Raw genomic sequence first — 15,897 nt, forward strand, 5'->3', positions numbered from 1 at the left:
TGGAGTATTCAGATCCCGATATGAAGAGAATATTGGTGGTCAACTCCATTTTTAGCACACTTTTAAGAGGCAAACTGCACAGAGGAAACTAAATAACTGGCAACAATCACTCATTTGAATATAATGGCACTAAACACTTCTGCCTACGTAAATTACCAGAGAGCTGAATGAATAAAAAGATAAATAGAGTATTGAAAGCCCAAAGTATTATGCTGGTTTATTGTCCACTCTCTGCACCGTAACAAGCTCGGTGAAGCTTCATGGTCAAAACGGTGCAGCGTAAATGTTGCAATAAGTGAGTCAAGTATAATGTAACATGGATTATTTATGGTAACGTCAGTCCAACCTCATCAGACATCAGCGTGGCGATTGCTCTGCCAATCTCGTGGTATGACTTTGCGTTGCCTTTGGGTCCAAGCAGGATGAATAAGAATCTGCGAATTAAAAGTAGACATGTATGCATCAAAAACCATGAAAGAAGTCATGAAAAAGGAGCTCTGTGTTGATCGTACATGTGTGGGTATACGACCTGCATATATACACATATGAGCACTCTTGCTCACACACACTCACGCACCCCACTACAATAAAAGATAAATCTGAGCTGATATAGCTGTTGTGGTCGTTAACGATTACTAGAAACCTATACCTATTATACAAATGAATGTCAGTCAAATGTTGTTTATGTTCTGTCTGTTTTGTGTCACTTTAATTGTTTAATGCTACACACCTAGATACTGTCATTGTTATTGTTGTCGGTGCATCGCTCTCTCTCTCTCTCTCCCACTGCTGCCACCATGCGATCATAAATCCATCACAAATTAGGTGATTTTGTATTTTTTATGTCACTAGAAATAGTCACGTTATCTGGTCGACTGAATGATATGTCCTCTATCTCTAATTTGCATATACTGTATCTCACAACGTTCAGTGTCAGATGGTGAAAGCTACATTTTTACTTCTATTTTATTGTTTCTGATAGTTGTCTTTTCTTTTTATTCGTACTTGGCACTATTTTATTCTTTTAATTTTATTTATACAAATGGTGTATTTGTTTTTGTTTTTCTACACCTGAGTTCCCTGAATCCATTTGTTTGTACATTTTGTTCAAACAGAGCTACTGTATATAAATAAGTTTAGCCTAAATACATGCAGATTTGGGGATTCGGCAAATTGGACACTTTGAGTGTGAAAGTGAATGGTTGTCCCGTGTGTGGTCCTGTGATGGACTGGTGTCCTGTCCCACCTTTCGCCCTATGTCAGCTGGCATTAACCCCCGCAACCCTCATGTGGAGGATAAAGCAGTAGAAGATTAATTAATTGATTAATTCATGATTTAACACTAATGTGTTTTTTTTTTTTAGATTAAGTGTTTTTAACAGATTTGTGTCTTTGTGATCTGTAAGGCACCCTGAGTCGCAACCCAAACCATTGACCTTCACGAATGACACATCATCCTACATTATCTTGAACTCTTGTTAATTAAACCCATGCATCTCAGACACCTTGTGGGCACAGGAACCTCCGTCAGGGCTCCCAGCATCACAGCTTGTTGCAGACGAACAAACGCCACAAATGGGGCATCCAGGAAATCCACCTCCCCCACCAACACGTTGGAGGCCTCGGCGTCTCTTGGCAACTTCTTCATGAACTTGTTCCTCAGCTAAACGTACGAAAGACAAAAAAAAACAAAAACAGGAGGAGACATTAAATGCTCAGTTCACACCAGCAAGCAATCCAGCGCAGGGCACACTAAATTAAAGGGTCTACATCAAACGGGACAATACAGCTAAAACAATCTTAAATGCCAAATCGAGAAGCTCCCAGCATTTTTTCATTCATAATTCCTGAGAAAATAGTAAAATGAGCTTCTGTCATCACCACGCTGTGATAAAGATACCTGCCAAACTATATAGTAGGGGTGTCCAACTCATTTCCACTGAGGACCACACAGCATAATGGTTGCCCTCAAAGGGCCAGATGTAACTGTACAAACTGAATAAATGTAAACACACCCTCATAAAAAGACTGAAGCAAGCGTGCTTTCTTCAGCCACAATCAAGCTAGCTTTCACTGCTGTATTGTTTTTGGTTATGGTTTTTGTGAACACATTCTGCTGCGATCGCAGTTTGCCTTTTAATTTCTTTGACAATTTGTTGTTTTTCTTGACGGCTAACTTGGGCATACTTGGCTCCTTGTTTGGTGTCAAAATGCCGACGTATTTCAATCTCAATTTTCTTCGTCGCATGATGCATATACAATGATACACTGCACTTTACGTGTAAAGTGCAATGTGGGAAATGTAGTTTATGGTCAACACGCTTTAAAGCAGCAAAGACCTCCCGGGCCACATAAAATGATGTGGCGGGCCACATCTGGCCCCCGGGCCTTGAGTTTGACACATGTGCTCTATAGGTTCACCATGTGACCTCCTATAGATAATGTCCTAGAGTTGCATTTTCAGCTAACTGAACTTTTTCTTGACGTCCATTGCCGTTTGTCTCAACACTTTCTCAATTTCAAATGTGTCTGAACAGAACTTTTGTTCTGTTGTTGTTTCCCGCATGTTTTCTCAGATTTGCATGCTGTGTTTGAAGATGAAGTTGGACATCAAGATAAAGACAATTACAGAAGTTACTATTCATGCTGTTTTATTCACACTGACAATTATATGCCTGGACAATTTTGTCTTTGTACTTGTTTTTTGCAGTAAAACTTTGGCCAAACGTTTGTTGAGCAAGTGCCCAACTGAGCAACAAAATGACACAGACAGACAGACGTTCCTGGAATTTATAGATAGATGTAGCTTACAAACTATTATAATATATTTGCATGATACAAATCTCTTTGCAAAGTAAAATAATCAGTTCAGTTTACACTAAACTAATTATTTGACAAACCAGCAATGAACAATAATATTATCCTCTACAGTATACTGGTTCATTTAGACCTTTATGACATTCACTACTTTACACCTTATGTTTTACACCAAAATTAACTTAATTGTAATTTAATGACGACATCATTAAGTTACAGTATAGTGCACTCCTAAATCATCATCATCTTTCAGCAAATTAACAAACAGGAGGAAAACAGATTGAATAATCTGGATATTCATTTCAATTAAGGATAATAATTAAATGATGAAGACACATCTTTTTTATTAAAAAGAACTATGTTAATTTATTCTGTTTTCACTCTGTTTCACGTGCGTGCGTGTGTATCTAAAACTGAGTGCTAGGTGCCTGATAGCGTGATTTAAAAATCTGTGCCAGGCTTTTAAGTGGATTAGATTACAATCATCACTGACATATACATCATATACACATACTGTACATGACTGTGTAAAAAGGCAAAAAGTTAAGTGAAGTAATGTCTGAATGACGAAAAAATTATATTTTCTTGTCCTCTTTGGTGTCAACGAACTATGGAGAGGAGAATAAATCACAAAGCACACGAAAGGAAAAAACCCAAGAAACCTGTGTCCCAATTATCGGCACTGCCTTTATATGCGTCAACCTTCGAGAAAACGAAATCCACTGCTGACGCGCAAACGGATCCAATCAGATGCTGTGGAGCTGTCTTGGTAAATGGTATCGTCTGTAAATGATTGAAGAGGTTAAGACCTGCGTAGCTGCACACCCTGAAGTGTGTCCGATCTCTGCTAATCCACAACGTACTACCCCTCGTAAACAATGTGCACTTGAGCCCCGCTCCTTTCTGATTCTGCACATGCACGAGGCTTTAGCATGATATTCCAAGCTCTTTGACTTCCAATGAGGCATTGTAAACAAGTAAAAAAAATGTATCATTATATGTGATGTAATCTAGAGAGATTCAAGCAGCTAGGACCAGTAAAAATATAATGAAATACTGCTACTAATACTATTATTTACAGTGTCTGCCTAGTGACAGTCTGACAGCAAATACACTTCCAGTATCTCACAACACTTCATCCGATCAGGAGCCACAAATCCTCAGAGAGGCTATTCTTTCAAACACGAGGACTGAAGATGATGTCACTGAAAAAAAGCTTTATAATCGGTAAAAAAGTTGCAGCAATGGAAAAAAAAAAAATGAAGCCTTAGATGCCTTAACTTGTGTCAAATGACAGACAGTGGATGTATGGGGGGCAACAAATTTGTAAAAACTATATTGATTCTTCTAGAATAATATGTATTCTGCCCTGAAAGGGAAGTCAAATCACCACCTGATTCTTAGTAATCAGACATGAAGAGAGTGAGGAAAAACTGTCCCTGCACGTTCGTCCACAGTGGAAAACTTTGAATGACATTAACAGGCTGAGTGGGTGTGGAAAAGCGTCTCCTTTTTTTTTTGGGAAGATGCGTTTCCTGTCCAGTTGCCTCTTTCCTACTCTTTCTGTCCCACTAGAGAACTGAGTGGGCCTGTGTGACCTAATTCTCTTCTCCCAGAGGTCACGTCTGAGATGAGACCAAATGACCACAAATCTTGCTGTGAACAGTGGAACTCTTTTCTAACTATCCCTCTGTCACACATCTGTGGATCTTACAGTTTTCATGAAAAGGACGTTTACTTTTAATTAACATTGTTATTTTTATTAGTGTTGTCATTGGTTATCATCAATTTCAGCAGGCGCATCAACATAAACTGATCAATAATTTATTTAGTTTCTAATACAGATTTCTGATGTCATGTTCCACACAGAGGTAATTAAATCACGAGTAAGTCCATTCACAAGCACAGTGAACACACTTTTGGTGGCTTCATCATACTCTGAATTAAATATTAAGAACAAGCATTCTCTCTAACACACCGAGACAAACTATAGTGGTAGCCGATGTTTTGACACTCGCCTAAATGAAAGATAACGTAAGATAAGTGTGAGCCATATAAAGACCAGAGGGCAAAGGAAAAGCCTTCACTTCTCGTAAATTATGAAAAAAAAAGAATTGACAAACACCGTGAGCGGAGCAATAAACTCACATCCGTGGTCTGGGTGTGACACATAATCTTAGATGCAGCCTTTGAAAGTCATAGTGGAAGAGGCGTGTTTGTGTGCGCACCTTTCCACTGAAACTGAATCTGTCTCCCTCTATGTGTTATTTATTATACTAAACGTTCTGCAGCAGGTTCAGAGCAGCTGCACGATGACAACAGTGGCTCCAACAATGTACTTTAATACAATGTAATCACTGCTCACGACTAATGGCGCGTTTTCACTATCCCGACTCGCCTCGGCACGATGCGGTTATATTGCTTTTCCACTAGCAATAGTACGTGATACATTTTTTTAGTACCTGTTCTGGCGAGGTTCCAAGCAAGCTTAGCTGATACTATGCGTGACATCGTCAGACTGCCAGCCACTGATTGCTCATTGATCAGTTAAAAAGATTTAAAGCGGAACTAGACCGGAAGTTCCAATTAACGCTGTTTTATAGTGTGTATCTGCGTCATTACCTTGTTTATGAAGCCCTGAAGGTACTAAACAAACAGTTCAGCCACTGCTGAGAACACTGTGTTTTATTGTAATCTCGGGGCTCAGCGAGATCACTGAAAAATCCGGTAATAGTTACGTAAACAGCAGTTCTCCGGAACAGCCGATCGTCCTGCTCCGGGCACTAGTCCGGGCACATCCGGTTGCGTACATTGAACCGCAGAAGAAGAATAACGTCTGTTGTGGAGGTGTTTCACGAGCGACAGTGTCTTCTGACTCTGGGTCTGACTCCGGGTCAAAGTCATAAAAGGGACTGCGGCGGGGAGTCGTGAAGAAGCTATTTTTAAACACTGTTAAAACAATGTTTTGATAATGAGGAGCAGTGCATCCACCGTTCCAGAGGGGGGAGCTGCGCTTGTGAGAGTGTCACTTCCGAGGTACTGGCCAATCACAACACAGTCTGTCTTCTCAGGCGAGATTTATGTCTGAAATAGCGCGTGCTTCAAACAACTAGGAGGTTTTTGACCATAAAAACAAGTTAATATATGTAAGTAGACCTCCATAACTAACATGTATGTGCAACAGGACCACTCTATGTGACCTTTAAGAATCCTAAAAATGTGGATTCATCTCCAACAATTACCAGGGAAATATCTGAAATCTCAATATTAGGTGTATTTAGCGATTGCTGATGGCAAATGCTACCTGTGAGCCGCATCACAAAGCCCAGTCATGGAGGAAGTACTGAACAAATATTTTTTGAATTAACTGATTCTAACGATTCAGTTTCACTGAAAACAACTGCTTTTGTCACTATGCATTGTGGGAAATGTAGTTTATGGTCAACGCATGACCTTAAAGCAGCATAGACCTATTTTAACACAGATTTTTAAGACCAGTTTCACGGCAGTTTCATGCAGCAATGCTGTGATGACTCCGCCCACGTTCAGTAGGTGACTGTAATGTAATGGAAACACAACTCAAACTGTGCCGTGCCGAGGCGAGGCGAGCTGGGACCGTAGGTGGAAAAAGGGCTTTAGAGATAAGTTTTAAGGCCACATTCCGGTCCGAAAATAACAAATTAAAAAAAGAGACAAAAACAGATTTCAACATCAGGCTGACTCACCTGATCTTTTACTGGCTTGTCAGAAATGTCGCTCATGCTGTTGGACGCCAGGTTCCGGTGAGCTGTGGCTGGACTACCTGTTAAAAGAAGAGCAATCCCGAGCAGTTAGACCACCTTCACTTTCAACAATTATGTGTAGGAACCATTTGGACAGCAGAGACCCAAGGAAAGACAGTGGCCCAGACGGTTTGCTTTGTCCATGCAGCCCAGAGAGGAACACCGGGACAGCAATGAGACTCATGCATACCACAGTTCTCTGGAAAGCACTGCAGAATATCGCAGATGACGGGCACAAATATTCTAGCTGTATTATGCTCGGATTAGACTAAGTATCTGTTGGAAGTTTTTCATTTATACCAGGGGTGTCAAACTCATTTTCAGTGAGGGCTACATCAGCATAATGGTTACCCTCAAAGGGCCAGATGTAACTGTCATACAGAATAAATGTTACTAAATGTAACCAAATATAATGTAAACTAAAGGTAACTTTCTGTATTTAGTACTTATTCAATTTCACTTGTCGCATGAATCATAGCATATACAATGATACACTGCGATCTAGTGGCAGGATGCCGTCACTTTGCGGGTAACGCAATTGCCATGCATCGTGGGAAATGTAGTTTATGGTCAGCGCACGCCTTAAAGCAGCATAGACCTATTTTAAAACAGATTTTTAAGACCAATTAATCACTCGCGGGCCACATAAGATGACGTGGCGGGCCACATCTGGCCCCCGGGCCTCGAGTTTGACACATGCTGTCATGAAATGTGAGCTTACCTGGTTAATGGTACACTATTTTAGGATTAAATACATTAATTTTAACACAATGTAGACTTTTGTGTTTGATTTACAAAAAGTAACACGCCTAAACTAATCTATAATTGAATACCAGGGATAATTATAAATAAAAATCTGTATCCTGAATCTAAAAATATAGCCAAAAATGATCATCTCAGTGTCCGTCTTTTGCATCAGTCTATGATTAAATGTTTTCCTGATGTGAAGCAGGTGAACATCAGTCTGACTGATGCTCTGCTGACGTTTGGCTTCAGCTCGACGACTTCAACTTCAGCGTCTTCGAATCAATCCAAGTAAAACAGCTGTTAGACTTGTGCAAATTCTGACGCCACTGCAGCCTTTCATTCATCTGCCCCCTGAACACTGATGGTAATAACATTTGTCAGTATGATGCAGCCAGTCAAAGGATTTTGTTTAGGGAAAATACATTTGGGGTAAATTATTCAAATATAGCTACAGAAGACTGGGTTAAAATCCAATAACAGGGAGTATTTCGATGTGGGATATTTATTTAAAAAATAAAACTAAAAACTATGACACTACTGACATTACTATTTATATCAATACTCTAGAACATATATGTATATTATTATGACTACATTCAATCTGCAGCTGGAATCTTGAGTCCATATGTCAAGATCACTTTGTCAACCACATGAGTTTCAATGCCAGATGTGAACGATTCTTGTTCATAGCAGGCTTGAACGTGGTCTTAGATGCAGCAGCAGTAATTCAGGACTCGTCCGTGTTCTGCAGTGTGAATGTAGACTGTGTTTAGTGAACTTACTAAGCCAGTCCATGCTGGTACTCCTCTGGCTCTGCAAGTCCTCCATTGAAATGCGACCCGACAAGCAAGTCAGAGAGTTCTCAAGAGGACTGCGAGCTTTTATTAACAGCGGGGCAGGTTATCAGACCCAATCCAGGGAAGCAGAAAGAAAAGGCAAGCAGAAAAAATTAGACAGCAGGCAGAAACGACTAGAGCGGTTAATGGCCATAGCATGATATTTGTTAAAAGAAGAAAAATCAAGATTTGTTAATCAGGATTTATCTGGAATTATACAAGCTGTGCAGAGAAAAGAGTGAAGTGAGGAGCAGGAGTGTCATGAAAAACACAGATTTCATGGGTTGTTGGACAGAAAAACGTGAGTCACAATGTATTTTACCACATGAGTAGACCTACTTTCTCCTGACAATGGGATCAGTTAGTGATTATCAGGGTTTTTTTTTTTTTATCTCAGTACTGTAGAGACGACGCTCTGGCTGTTACGTGGTGAGTTTCAAGAGTGCAACAAAGCACGAGGAGTTTATTGAAGTTATAAATCACATTCATTAATGTGATAGCAGCAGATAAATAATATTCCAAAGACCCATCTATAAATCTCTCTGTTTATATTGGAAATGATCTGCTTGCTGCTGTTGCACCGAGTAAAATATATTAGCAGTTTATTCCAATTTTAAAAACAAATGATGTTGTAAAAGAAGGAATTAGTCAGGTGGATCATAAATTAATAAAATAACTTACTTAAAATATATATTCAAAATAGCCAAACAGTGAATTTTGAATGTGTATATAAGTCACATCTTAAAATCCTGGACCAGTTTTATAATCCTCCATGGCCTTGGACTTTCCTCACGAGTGCCATATGCACTGATGTCAAATGTCCCCTGACAAACATCTGATTAGTTCCAACTCAATTAGTACAGCGAGCACAGTGAGTACATTCACATTGTGTTAGCAAAACACAGTCACCGGTTAAATCATTGGTTCTCAAAGTGTGGCCCGGGGGCCAATGGCGGCCCGCAGAAACATTTCTGGCGGCCTGTAATCCAGGAGCTACTAAGCTTGTTAAATGTTTATTGGACATTACTGGATACAGACCAATAAGTGTAAACTGTAGAACTGCAATCTGGTTATTAAAATTATTACAAATGGGATTTTTTTTTTCCCCTTTGGCGGCCCTCAGTTCAATGTTCGTTTCCTAAATTGGCCCTCAGGTAACAAAACTTTGAGAACCCCTGGGTAAAAAGATAAGTGAGTAGGAAGTAGCTCAACAGTAGAGATTATTCACGTTAAGAGCTCTAAATTACAGTGAAAATTCTGATAACTCAAGGAATCCAATCAAATGTTGTTTTCCTCGTCTGTTAAGAATAATACTTATAATATGTGTTTATTTTGTAGTAAGTCCAAATTGTTATTGGGTTAATGCAGTGGACTGGTCCTTTATTGTAATTCCTGTAGTCATTTCTACACTAATACTATGATGATTATATAAAGTACAATAAACCAATAGCATTACTCTTACACTCTTAGAAATAAAAGTGCTAAGTAGAACCATATAAGGTTCTTTGGTTTGTCTTTGGTTTGAACCATTTGTGGCTACAGGTAGAACCTTTTTATAAAGGCTCCACCTGAAACCTTTTTGGAGGGTTCCACCAAGAACCCTTTTAAAACCCTTTATTCGGGGTTCTCTGGATCAAAATGGTTCTTACTAGAACCATGTGTTACCAAGAACCCTTGAAAAACCCTTTTTTCAGGAAATTGTTTTTCAGAAGCAAATGGTTCCAGGTAGAACCTCAGCCCTTGTAGAAGAACCCTTTTGGAAAACCTTATTTCTAAGAGTGTACTTGAACACTATTGCTTCATATTGTCTATTTATTTATTTATTAATCAACGTGTATTTCTCCCCCATGATGATCAATAAAGGATCTTAATCTAACATAAAAATGTTTGTAAACGTTATTAAAACAGTTTCTTTAAATAATTCACAAAGACATGAAGACTGCACCAAACTGGCATCAGTATTACCGTTTTCCTGGTTGGAAAACAGCCTACTTGCACTGGAGACCGTCTTGCCGATGTCAGCCAGAGAGCGCAGGTTGGACTTCTTAGTCTGGTGTCGATGTTTCCGTAGCAACGTGTACATCACTTTGTCCTTCAGTTCGGCTTTCAGCTGCCCGATCTCAATCTGGTTGTCAGTGATCAGGTCTGAGGGCAAAGAGAGGAGAGACAATGAAGAGCAAGATTTGGTTATTCTGCACAATAGCAAGTAGTTTGTTTTTGTTTGTTTTTTTAGTTTTGTTTAGTTTAGTATTAGGGCCACATGTAAAAAAAATTTAAATAAAGAAAAAAATATTAATTCATTAAAGTCAGAATTCTGAAGAAATAGTCAAAATTCTGAGATTTAAATCCGAACTGAGATTAAAGTCATATTTCTGAGATTTAAGTCATAATTCTGAGATTAAAAGATTTTTGAGATTAAAGTCAGATTTTTGAGATTAAAGTCAGATTTTTGAGATTAAAGTCATCATTCTGAGATTAAAGTCAGATTTTTTAGATTAAAGTCATAATTCTGAGATTAAAGTCAGAATTCTGAGATTAAAGTCCAAACTGAACAGAACAGAATTCTGAGGAAAAAGTAAAAAAAAAAAGTTCTTTACATGTTGCACTTAAACTCTTCCGTACGTTATGTGAGACCAAAAAACTTGAAAACTTGAGTATTAAATTTAATTTAAAAGAATGTGATTAAGAGCTTTAAGAGGAAGGAATCAACTTGCACAGTTGTCAAGTCAATACTGCTCTATTTTTAAATGGTTGTATTCTGGGTCAACCTTCTTAAGTGAGAATTTTACACCAGCGCCGCACTCGCTGAAAATAATGAAGTCACCATAAGCAGTCTCTTCAGACTCAATTAGTGTCCCACACAGTGATGCTCCTGTGTGCTTATGTGCTCATGGCATCGTGAAATGACTCAATCAAAAGGTCTAACCTATTTTTAAAAAGAGGGTCAGAAAAGTGAATGCTGATGGATCACAGCTTCAGGGAGTTTCTCCCCTCTTGTGGAGGGCAGCGCTGTTAATGGCCCATCCGTCAAGTCGGCCAGCCCCAAAGCAAGAGGCCCCCGCTCCACTCGGCCTGTGCAGCCCCATGCAGCACAGTCAATTACTTCACATGAATCACCAAGTGGTAACTCTTCCTCCTGCGCCCTCATGCACACAAAGCAGTGGGGTGGCGGCATCCGATTGGAGGGGCATGACATAATAATCTAAGACCAACTGAAGAGCGCTGGCTGTCCTCAAATGAGGAAGTTTATGCCTAAACTGTTTGAGGCTCAGGTGAAATACAGTTCACCTAAGCTTTTGCCTTTTTCCCTACTTTTTAAAAGAGGAGAGAGGAATTGTGTGATGTGCATTCAACACATAAACACACAACTCTGCAGTACAGTGTGCATCACAGAGCAGATGATTTTTTTTGTGGCACACAGGACCTGGTATCACAGACACACAGTGCCATTGTGGGACACTTAGAAGAGACAAGTGAACAATGGAAACATCTAAAGAATACTTCATTCTCTAACAATGTTGTTTTATGCAGTCACTTGACTGATATCTGATATCACAGATTTATATGTAGACGCTGCATTGACTGTTGCAGCACATCATCTGATGGCGGCGGCAAGGACGCGTTCTCCGACAGGATATAGGGGAGGCCCGGCTATATTGTTGCTGTATATGCAGAACAGCAAAACAACGGCATTTCTTTGCCACTCCCTCATGTGTAAAACACAATTAAAGTACAAAACGTGTACATTATCATGACCATGTTAAGCTGTAGGCAAGATCACTAAAAAAAAACAGTATAGTGTTGAACGTTTTGAGATCTTGACCCCCTGTTTCTGTGCTCTTCCCACCAAATGAACACATGTTCGATGGGTAGGAATAGGAAAATTGCACCAATAGGAATAGAACTGCTCTGTGATTGGTCAAAGTCATGGCCAGATTGGATGTAAACAGAACCTGGAGGAGGTGCAGAAGTCCAGTTCTCCTCCAGATCAATTGATTCACATGGAATTATTGATCAATAATAAGACCACATCAGGTTGCCTACCCCAGCTTTAAGGTGGCTAGAAACTCTATTAAACTATGCTCATTTCAAGGCTAGTATGTGTATACATTTGCAGGAAACACCCTGATGCTGCGCTATACCAGGAAGGAAGTACATAGCTGCACCAACAAAAAAGAACCCACAAAATACATACATGCAATCTGGTTAACACAACCTTCTAAAACACATTCGCCAGTTGCAAATTAGCAGCGTCTGGACGTAATGTCATTCATCTGTTGATCTGAGGGCAACTTACCAACAACCTGAGGAAGAGTGGACGCTTCCATGTCCAGCATGATGGTGCCTTTCTCTATGCATGTCCGCAGCTCAAACAGACTGTGTAAGGACAGCGTCGCCACGTGAGGTTTACTCCAGCGTTCACCTCCTTTCTCGACCTTCTCCTCAAACTTAATCCACCTGGAGGAAAGTGAGAACGAGGGGGTTGGATTAAACTGAAAACTCTCATGTAAGCACTCAACTGTGCCTTGATGTGCTATTCAGATTATAAAAAGCAGGAAGTCACAGAATACACAGATGTCAGAATATCCTAAAACTAACATTGAAAAAAATGTGGGATAACTGAAGGAATTCAGCACTTTGCTTCCAAAAAGTACTTTAAAAAGGCGGAACAAACATGTAACTGAGAGAAAATTAAAATTTGTGAAAATTGTCAAAAAAATGTTTTATTAAATATTATTATTATTACTTTTTTCATGTATTTTTTTAATCCCTCCACTTTCTCAGAGTCAGATTTATGACAAAGTGAACTGGGACTGAGCAGTTGTTTCTGTACGAGGGTTTTATTTCAGCCCGTTCGGCTGCCAAATTGCACTTGGCGTACAGCCAGCACGACACAGCACTTGTGAGACCTTTTATTCGGTGCGAGTCCCCCTGAGTGCATTTGGCGAAACATTGCACCGCGTCTTAATCTCTGCAGTTATTTGCAGATTTAGAAGTTTGACAGTGTGGATATGCAAGATTGATTTATTTCACCTTTTATGACCTGTTATTCTTGCAGAGTTAAATAGAGAAAGAGACACTTTAAACAACTCTGGACCTTTTTCAACCAAGCTCATCTTGTATTGATTTACTTACTTTGCAGAGAAATATTTCTTTAATCATCACTGAAATTCTTTTTTACTTTTCATCTATTGTTAATGTATTGTGTTGTATCTCTGCCCACAGCTGACAGTTCCAGTTCTGCAAATCATTCAAAAAGTATCCCTAAAAATACTGTAACATCTTTCTGCAGTATTGGTCAGAGGGTAGGACAACAAGTCACCTCATCCTGAGCCTCAAACAGCAGCGTCAGGATCCAGTTTCCCCCTGAGAGCGCTTCACTCATCCAACACTAATGATGCATAAACAATTAACCCATCTCTGTCCTATCCCATCCCATAGTGGGCCACACAGGAGAAACCTGTGGAACTGTGGGAGTTCTTTCTAAATGCCCTGCACACAGTAAATGCCCTTAGTGCTTGACAAACTGATTTCAGACTGTCAAGCAGCTAAAGTTTACAGATGTTTGTTCAGCCATTTCCCAGGCTCTGGGCTGTTTAAAAATATCTAGAGTTGAACCTTAAAAAAGAATTTTGCTGTGTATGTGACTTTTCAAAGTCAACTGTATATATATTTTTTTAATTAATAGTGAGTGGACTGGAGAAGTTTTCTAGCCGTCACTAAAACAGAGAACGTGGAGAGGAGGGAAGTGGTGACACTGAGATCCTTACCTGGCCGTCTCCTTCCACTCCATCTCCTGTCCATCCACTGACAGCAGCTCATCCAACTCAGTGAAGAGTTGAGGGGGAGGCGGGCCATCGTCCTCCTCCCCAAGGATGAAGCGGATCCTCTCCGCTGCTGGCGAGACTGTGGAGAGAGGAAAAATACTGCGGTTCATAGGCTGACTCTGGTGCCCGTTGGGCATTGTTTTGGGTAATGACTTGTCCTCCTCGGCTGGACCCTTCCCGTTGATCTCAGGAGGAGGTGGAGGTGGTGGGATTTTCACCATGACCTCCTCTTCTTTCTCGCTTGTGTCCTCTTCCTTTTCCTCCCTCTCCTCTTGATTATTATTGTTGTTGGACATCTTTTAAGACTTGCCGACCACCCTGTAGTGTCCCAATCAACCGAACCGGGGTTTGCTCCTCAGTTAGCCAGTCAAAAAGGGACCACAGTCCATAAGCAGCAGCTAAACCCTCATTAAAGTCTTAGGTAGAAGTGACAGCCACTCTCAGCTGCCTTATCCAACACTCTGCGAACCAGGTAGGAGGGGGCCGATGGGGTTTAGGGGTCCCCTCAGTGACAAGGTCCCCGCAGCAAGTGCCTCCCCCTTCACTGTTCAAACAGGCCTTCGCCATTGGCCCTGCAACCTTGGCAAGCTGCCCTGGAGCCCCTCATTAACAATTAGGAAATGGTTCACAAACTGGCCTATTCTTCAGCAGAGGCTTGGCTTTCCTTCCCCTTGTTCTTCTCATTTGAATATTGAGAAAGCAACACTAAACAGCCAAACAGAATTTCAAGAAGACCCATGGATGAATTATGGTAGTTCAGGTCATGATGCAAATGGTCGACATCACGATAAGAAGGGAAAAAGATTTGAACTTTGAATGAGAACAGACAATTACTCCCCCCCCCTTTTTCATGAAGCAGAAAACCACACACGGAGATTATGTCATCAACAAACCACCATACATGACCATCATCAGAGGCTTGTTCACAGTAAAGCGCACATTGAGGAAACAATGGCACCTCTGCTACTGTGTCGATACTGTAAACTGCTCTTGTCACATGCACATGCTGCACAATGGAGATCGACGTGATAACTTTCACTGCACCTGCATCCACGTCCATCTATTGCCCAGCATGTACATAATACATTAGGTCTTGGTCACCTACTGTCAATGCAATGCACTCATGTTTATTGTCATTGTCATTACACGTGTGTGTGTTTTTTTTCCTACACTACACCAGTCAAGACACCGTGACTCACTCACTCACCCATGATATGTAGGCTTGTTTAAGGGGGAAGCTTGGTTTTGAATTCAACAACAGACCAGGGCTACATGAGCAAACTGTTGTTATGGTTACTGTCAGGGCTGAGTAACGCATTATGTTATTGAGGGCCCTTACAAATGCAGAAAGACTAGTGTGTGTGTGTACCTGGTATTCCTTATGGTGTAGGGACCTAAGTTTTTACACAGTCACAATATGGGGTCTCGCCTTCCTTATGGGCACAAAAGTCAAGTCCCTGTAATGCACATATATTACTACCTTTTAAGGTGAAGACATGTTTTAAAGTCAGGCTGTGGTTAAGTATAGGTTAGGGTTAGGGTCACGGTTAGGGTTAGGCCAGTAGTAGTTATGGTTATGGTTAGAGTAAGTGTCCAGGAAATGAATGTAAGTCAATGTAATGTCCTCTGAAGTCATGGAAACCTGTGTGTGTATGTGTCTTCATAACCCTTTCTGGCATAAACACTGACTTTGTCTAGACCTGTAGTCCTCTGGTTAAATATAGGGTTAGGTTTTGAATTGTGGTTAGGTTAATCTTAATTTAAGGCATTGACTGGTTATGGTTGAGGTCGGGAATAATGCCTCGTTTAGGCTGTGTGTGTGTGTGTGTGTGTGTGTGTGTGTGTGTGTGTGTGTGTGTGTGTGTGTGTGTGTGTGTGTGTGTGTGT

The 15,897-nt window shown here is 40.4% G+C and overlaps 1 protein-coding gene across 1 annotated transcript in view; it reads right to left on the reverse strand.

Moving 5' to 3' along the window:
- The window catches only part of slc4a4a (solute carrier family 4 member 4a), a gene marked incomplete at its 5' end in the record, with an annotated part of 43,586 nt that overhangs the window by 15,723 nt on the left and 11,966 nt on the right, over positions 1–15,897 (reverse strand). The window contains 6 exons of the mRNA XM_083904581.1: positions 347–434; positions 1,506–1,663; positions 6,543–6,619; positions 10,148–10,327; positions 12,480–12,640; positions 13,954–14,089. Of these exons, the coding sequence (XP_083760707.1) occupies positions 347–434; positions 1,506–1,663; positions 6,543–6,619; positions 10,148–10,327; positions 12,480–12,640; positions 13,954–14,089 (800 nt within the window). The remainder of the gene's footprint in view (positions 1–346; positions 435–1,505; positions 1,664–6,542; positions 6,620–10,147; positions 10,328–12,479; positions 12,641–13,953; positions 14,090–15,897) is intronic.

Source organism: Microchirus variegatus, assembly GCF_963457635.1.
Source record: "Microchirus variegatus genome assembly, chromosome: 18".
Lineage (NCBI taxonomy): Eukaryota > Metazoa > Chordata > Actinopteri > Pleuronectiformes > Soleidae > Microchirus > Microchirus variegatus.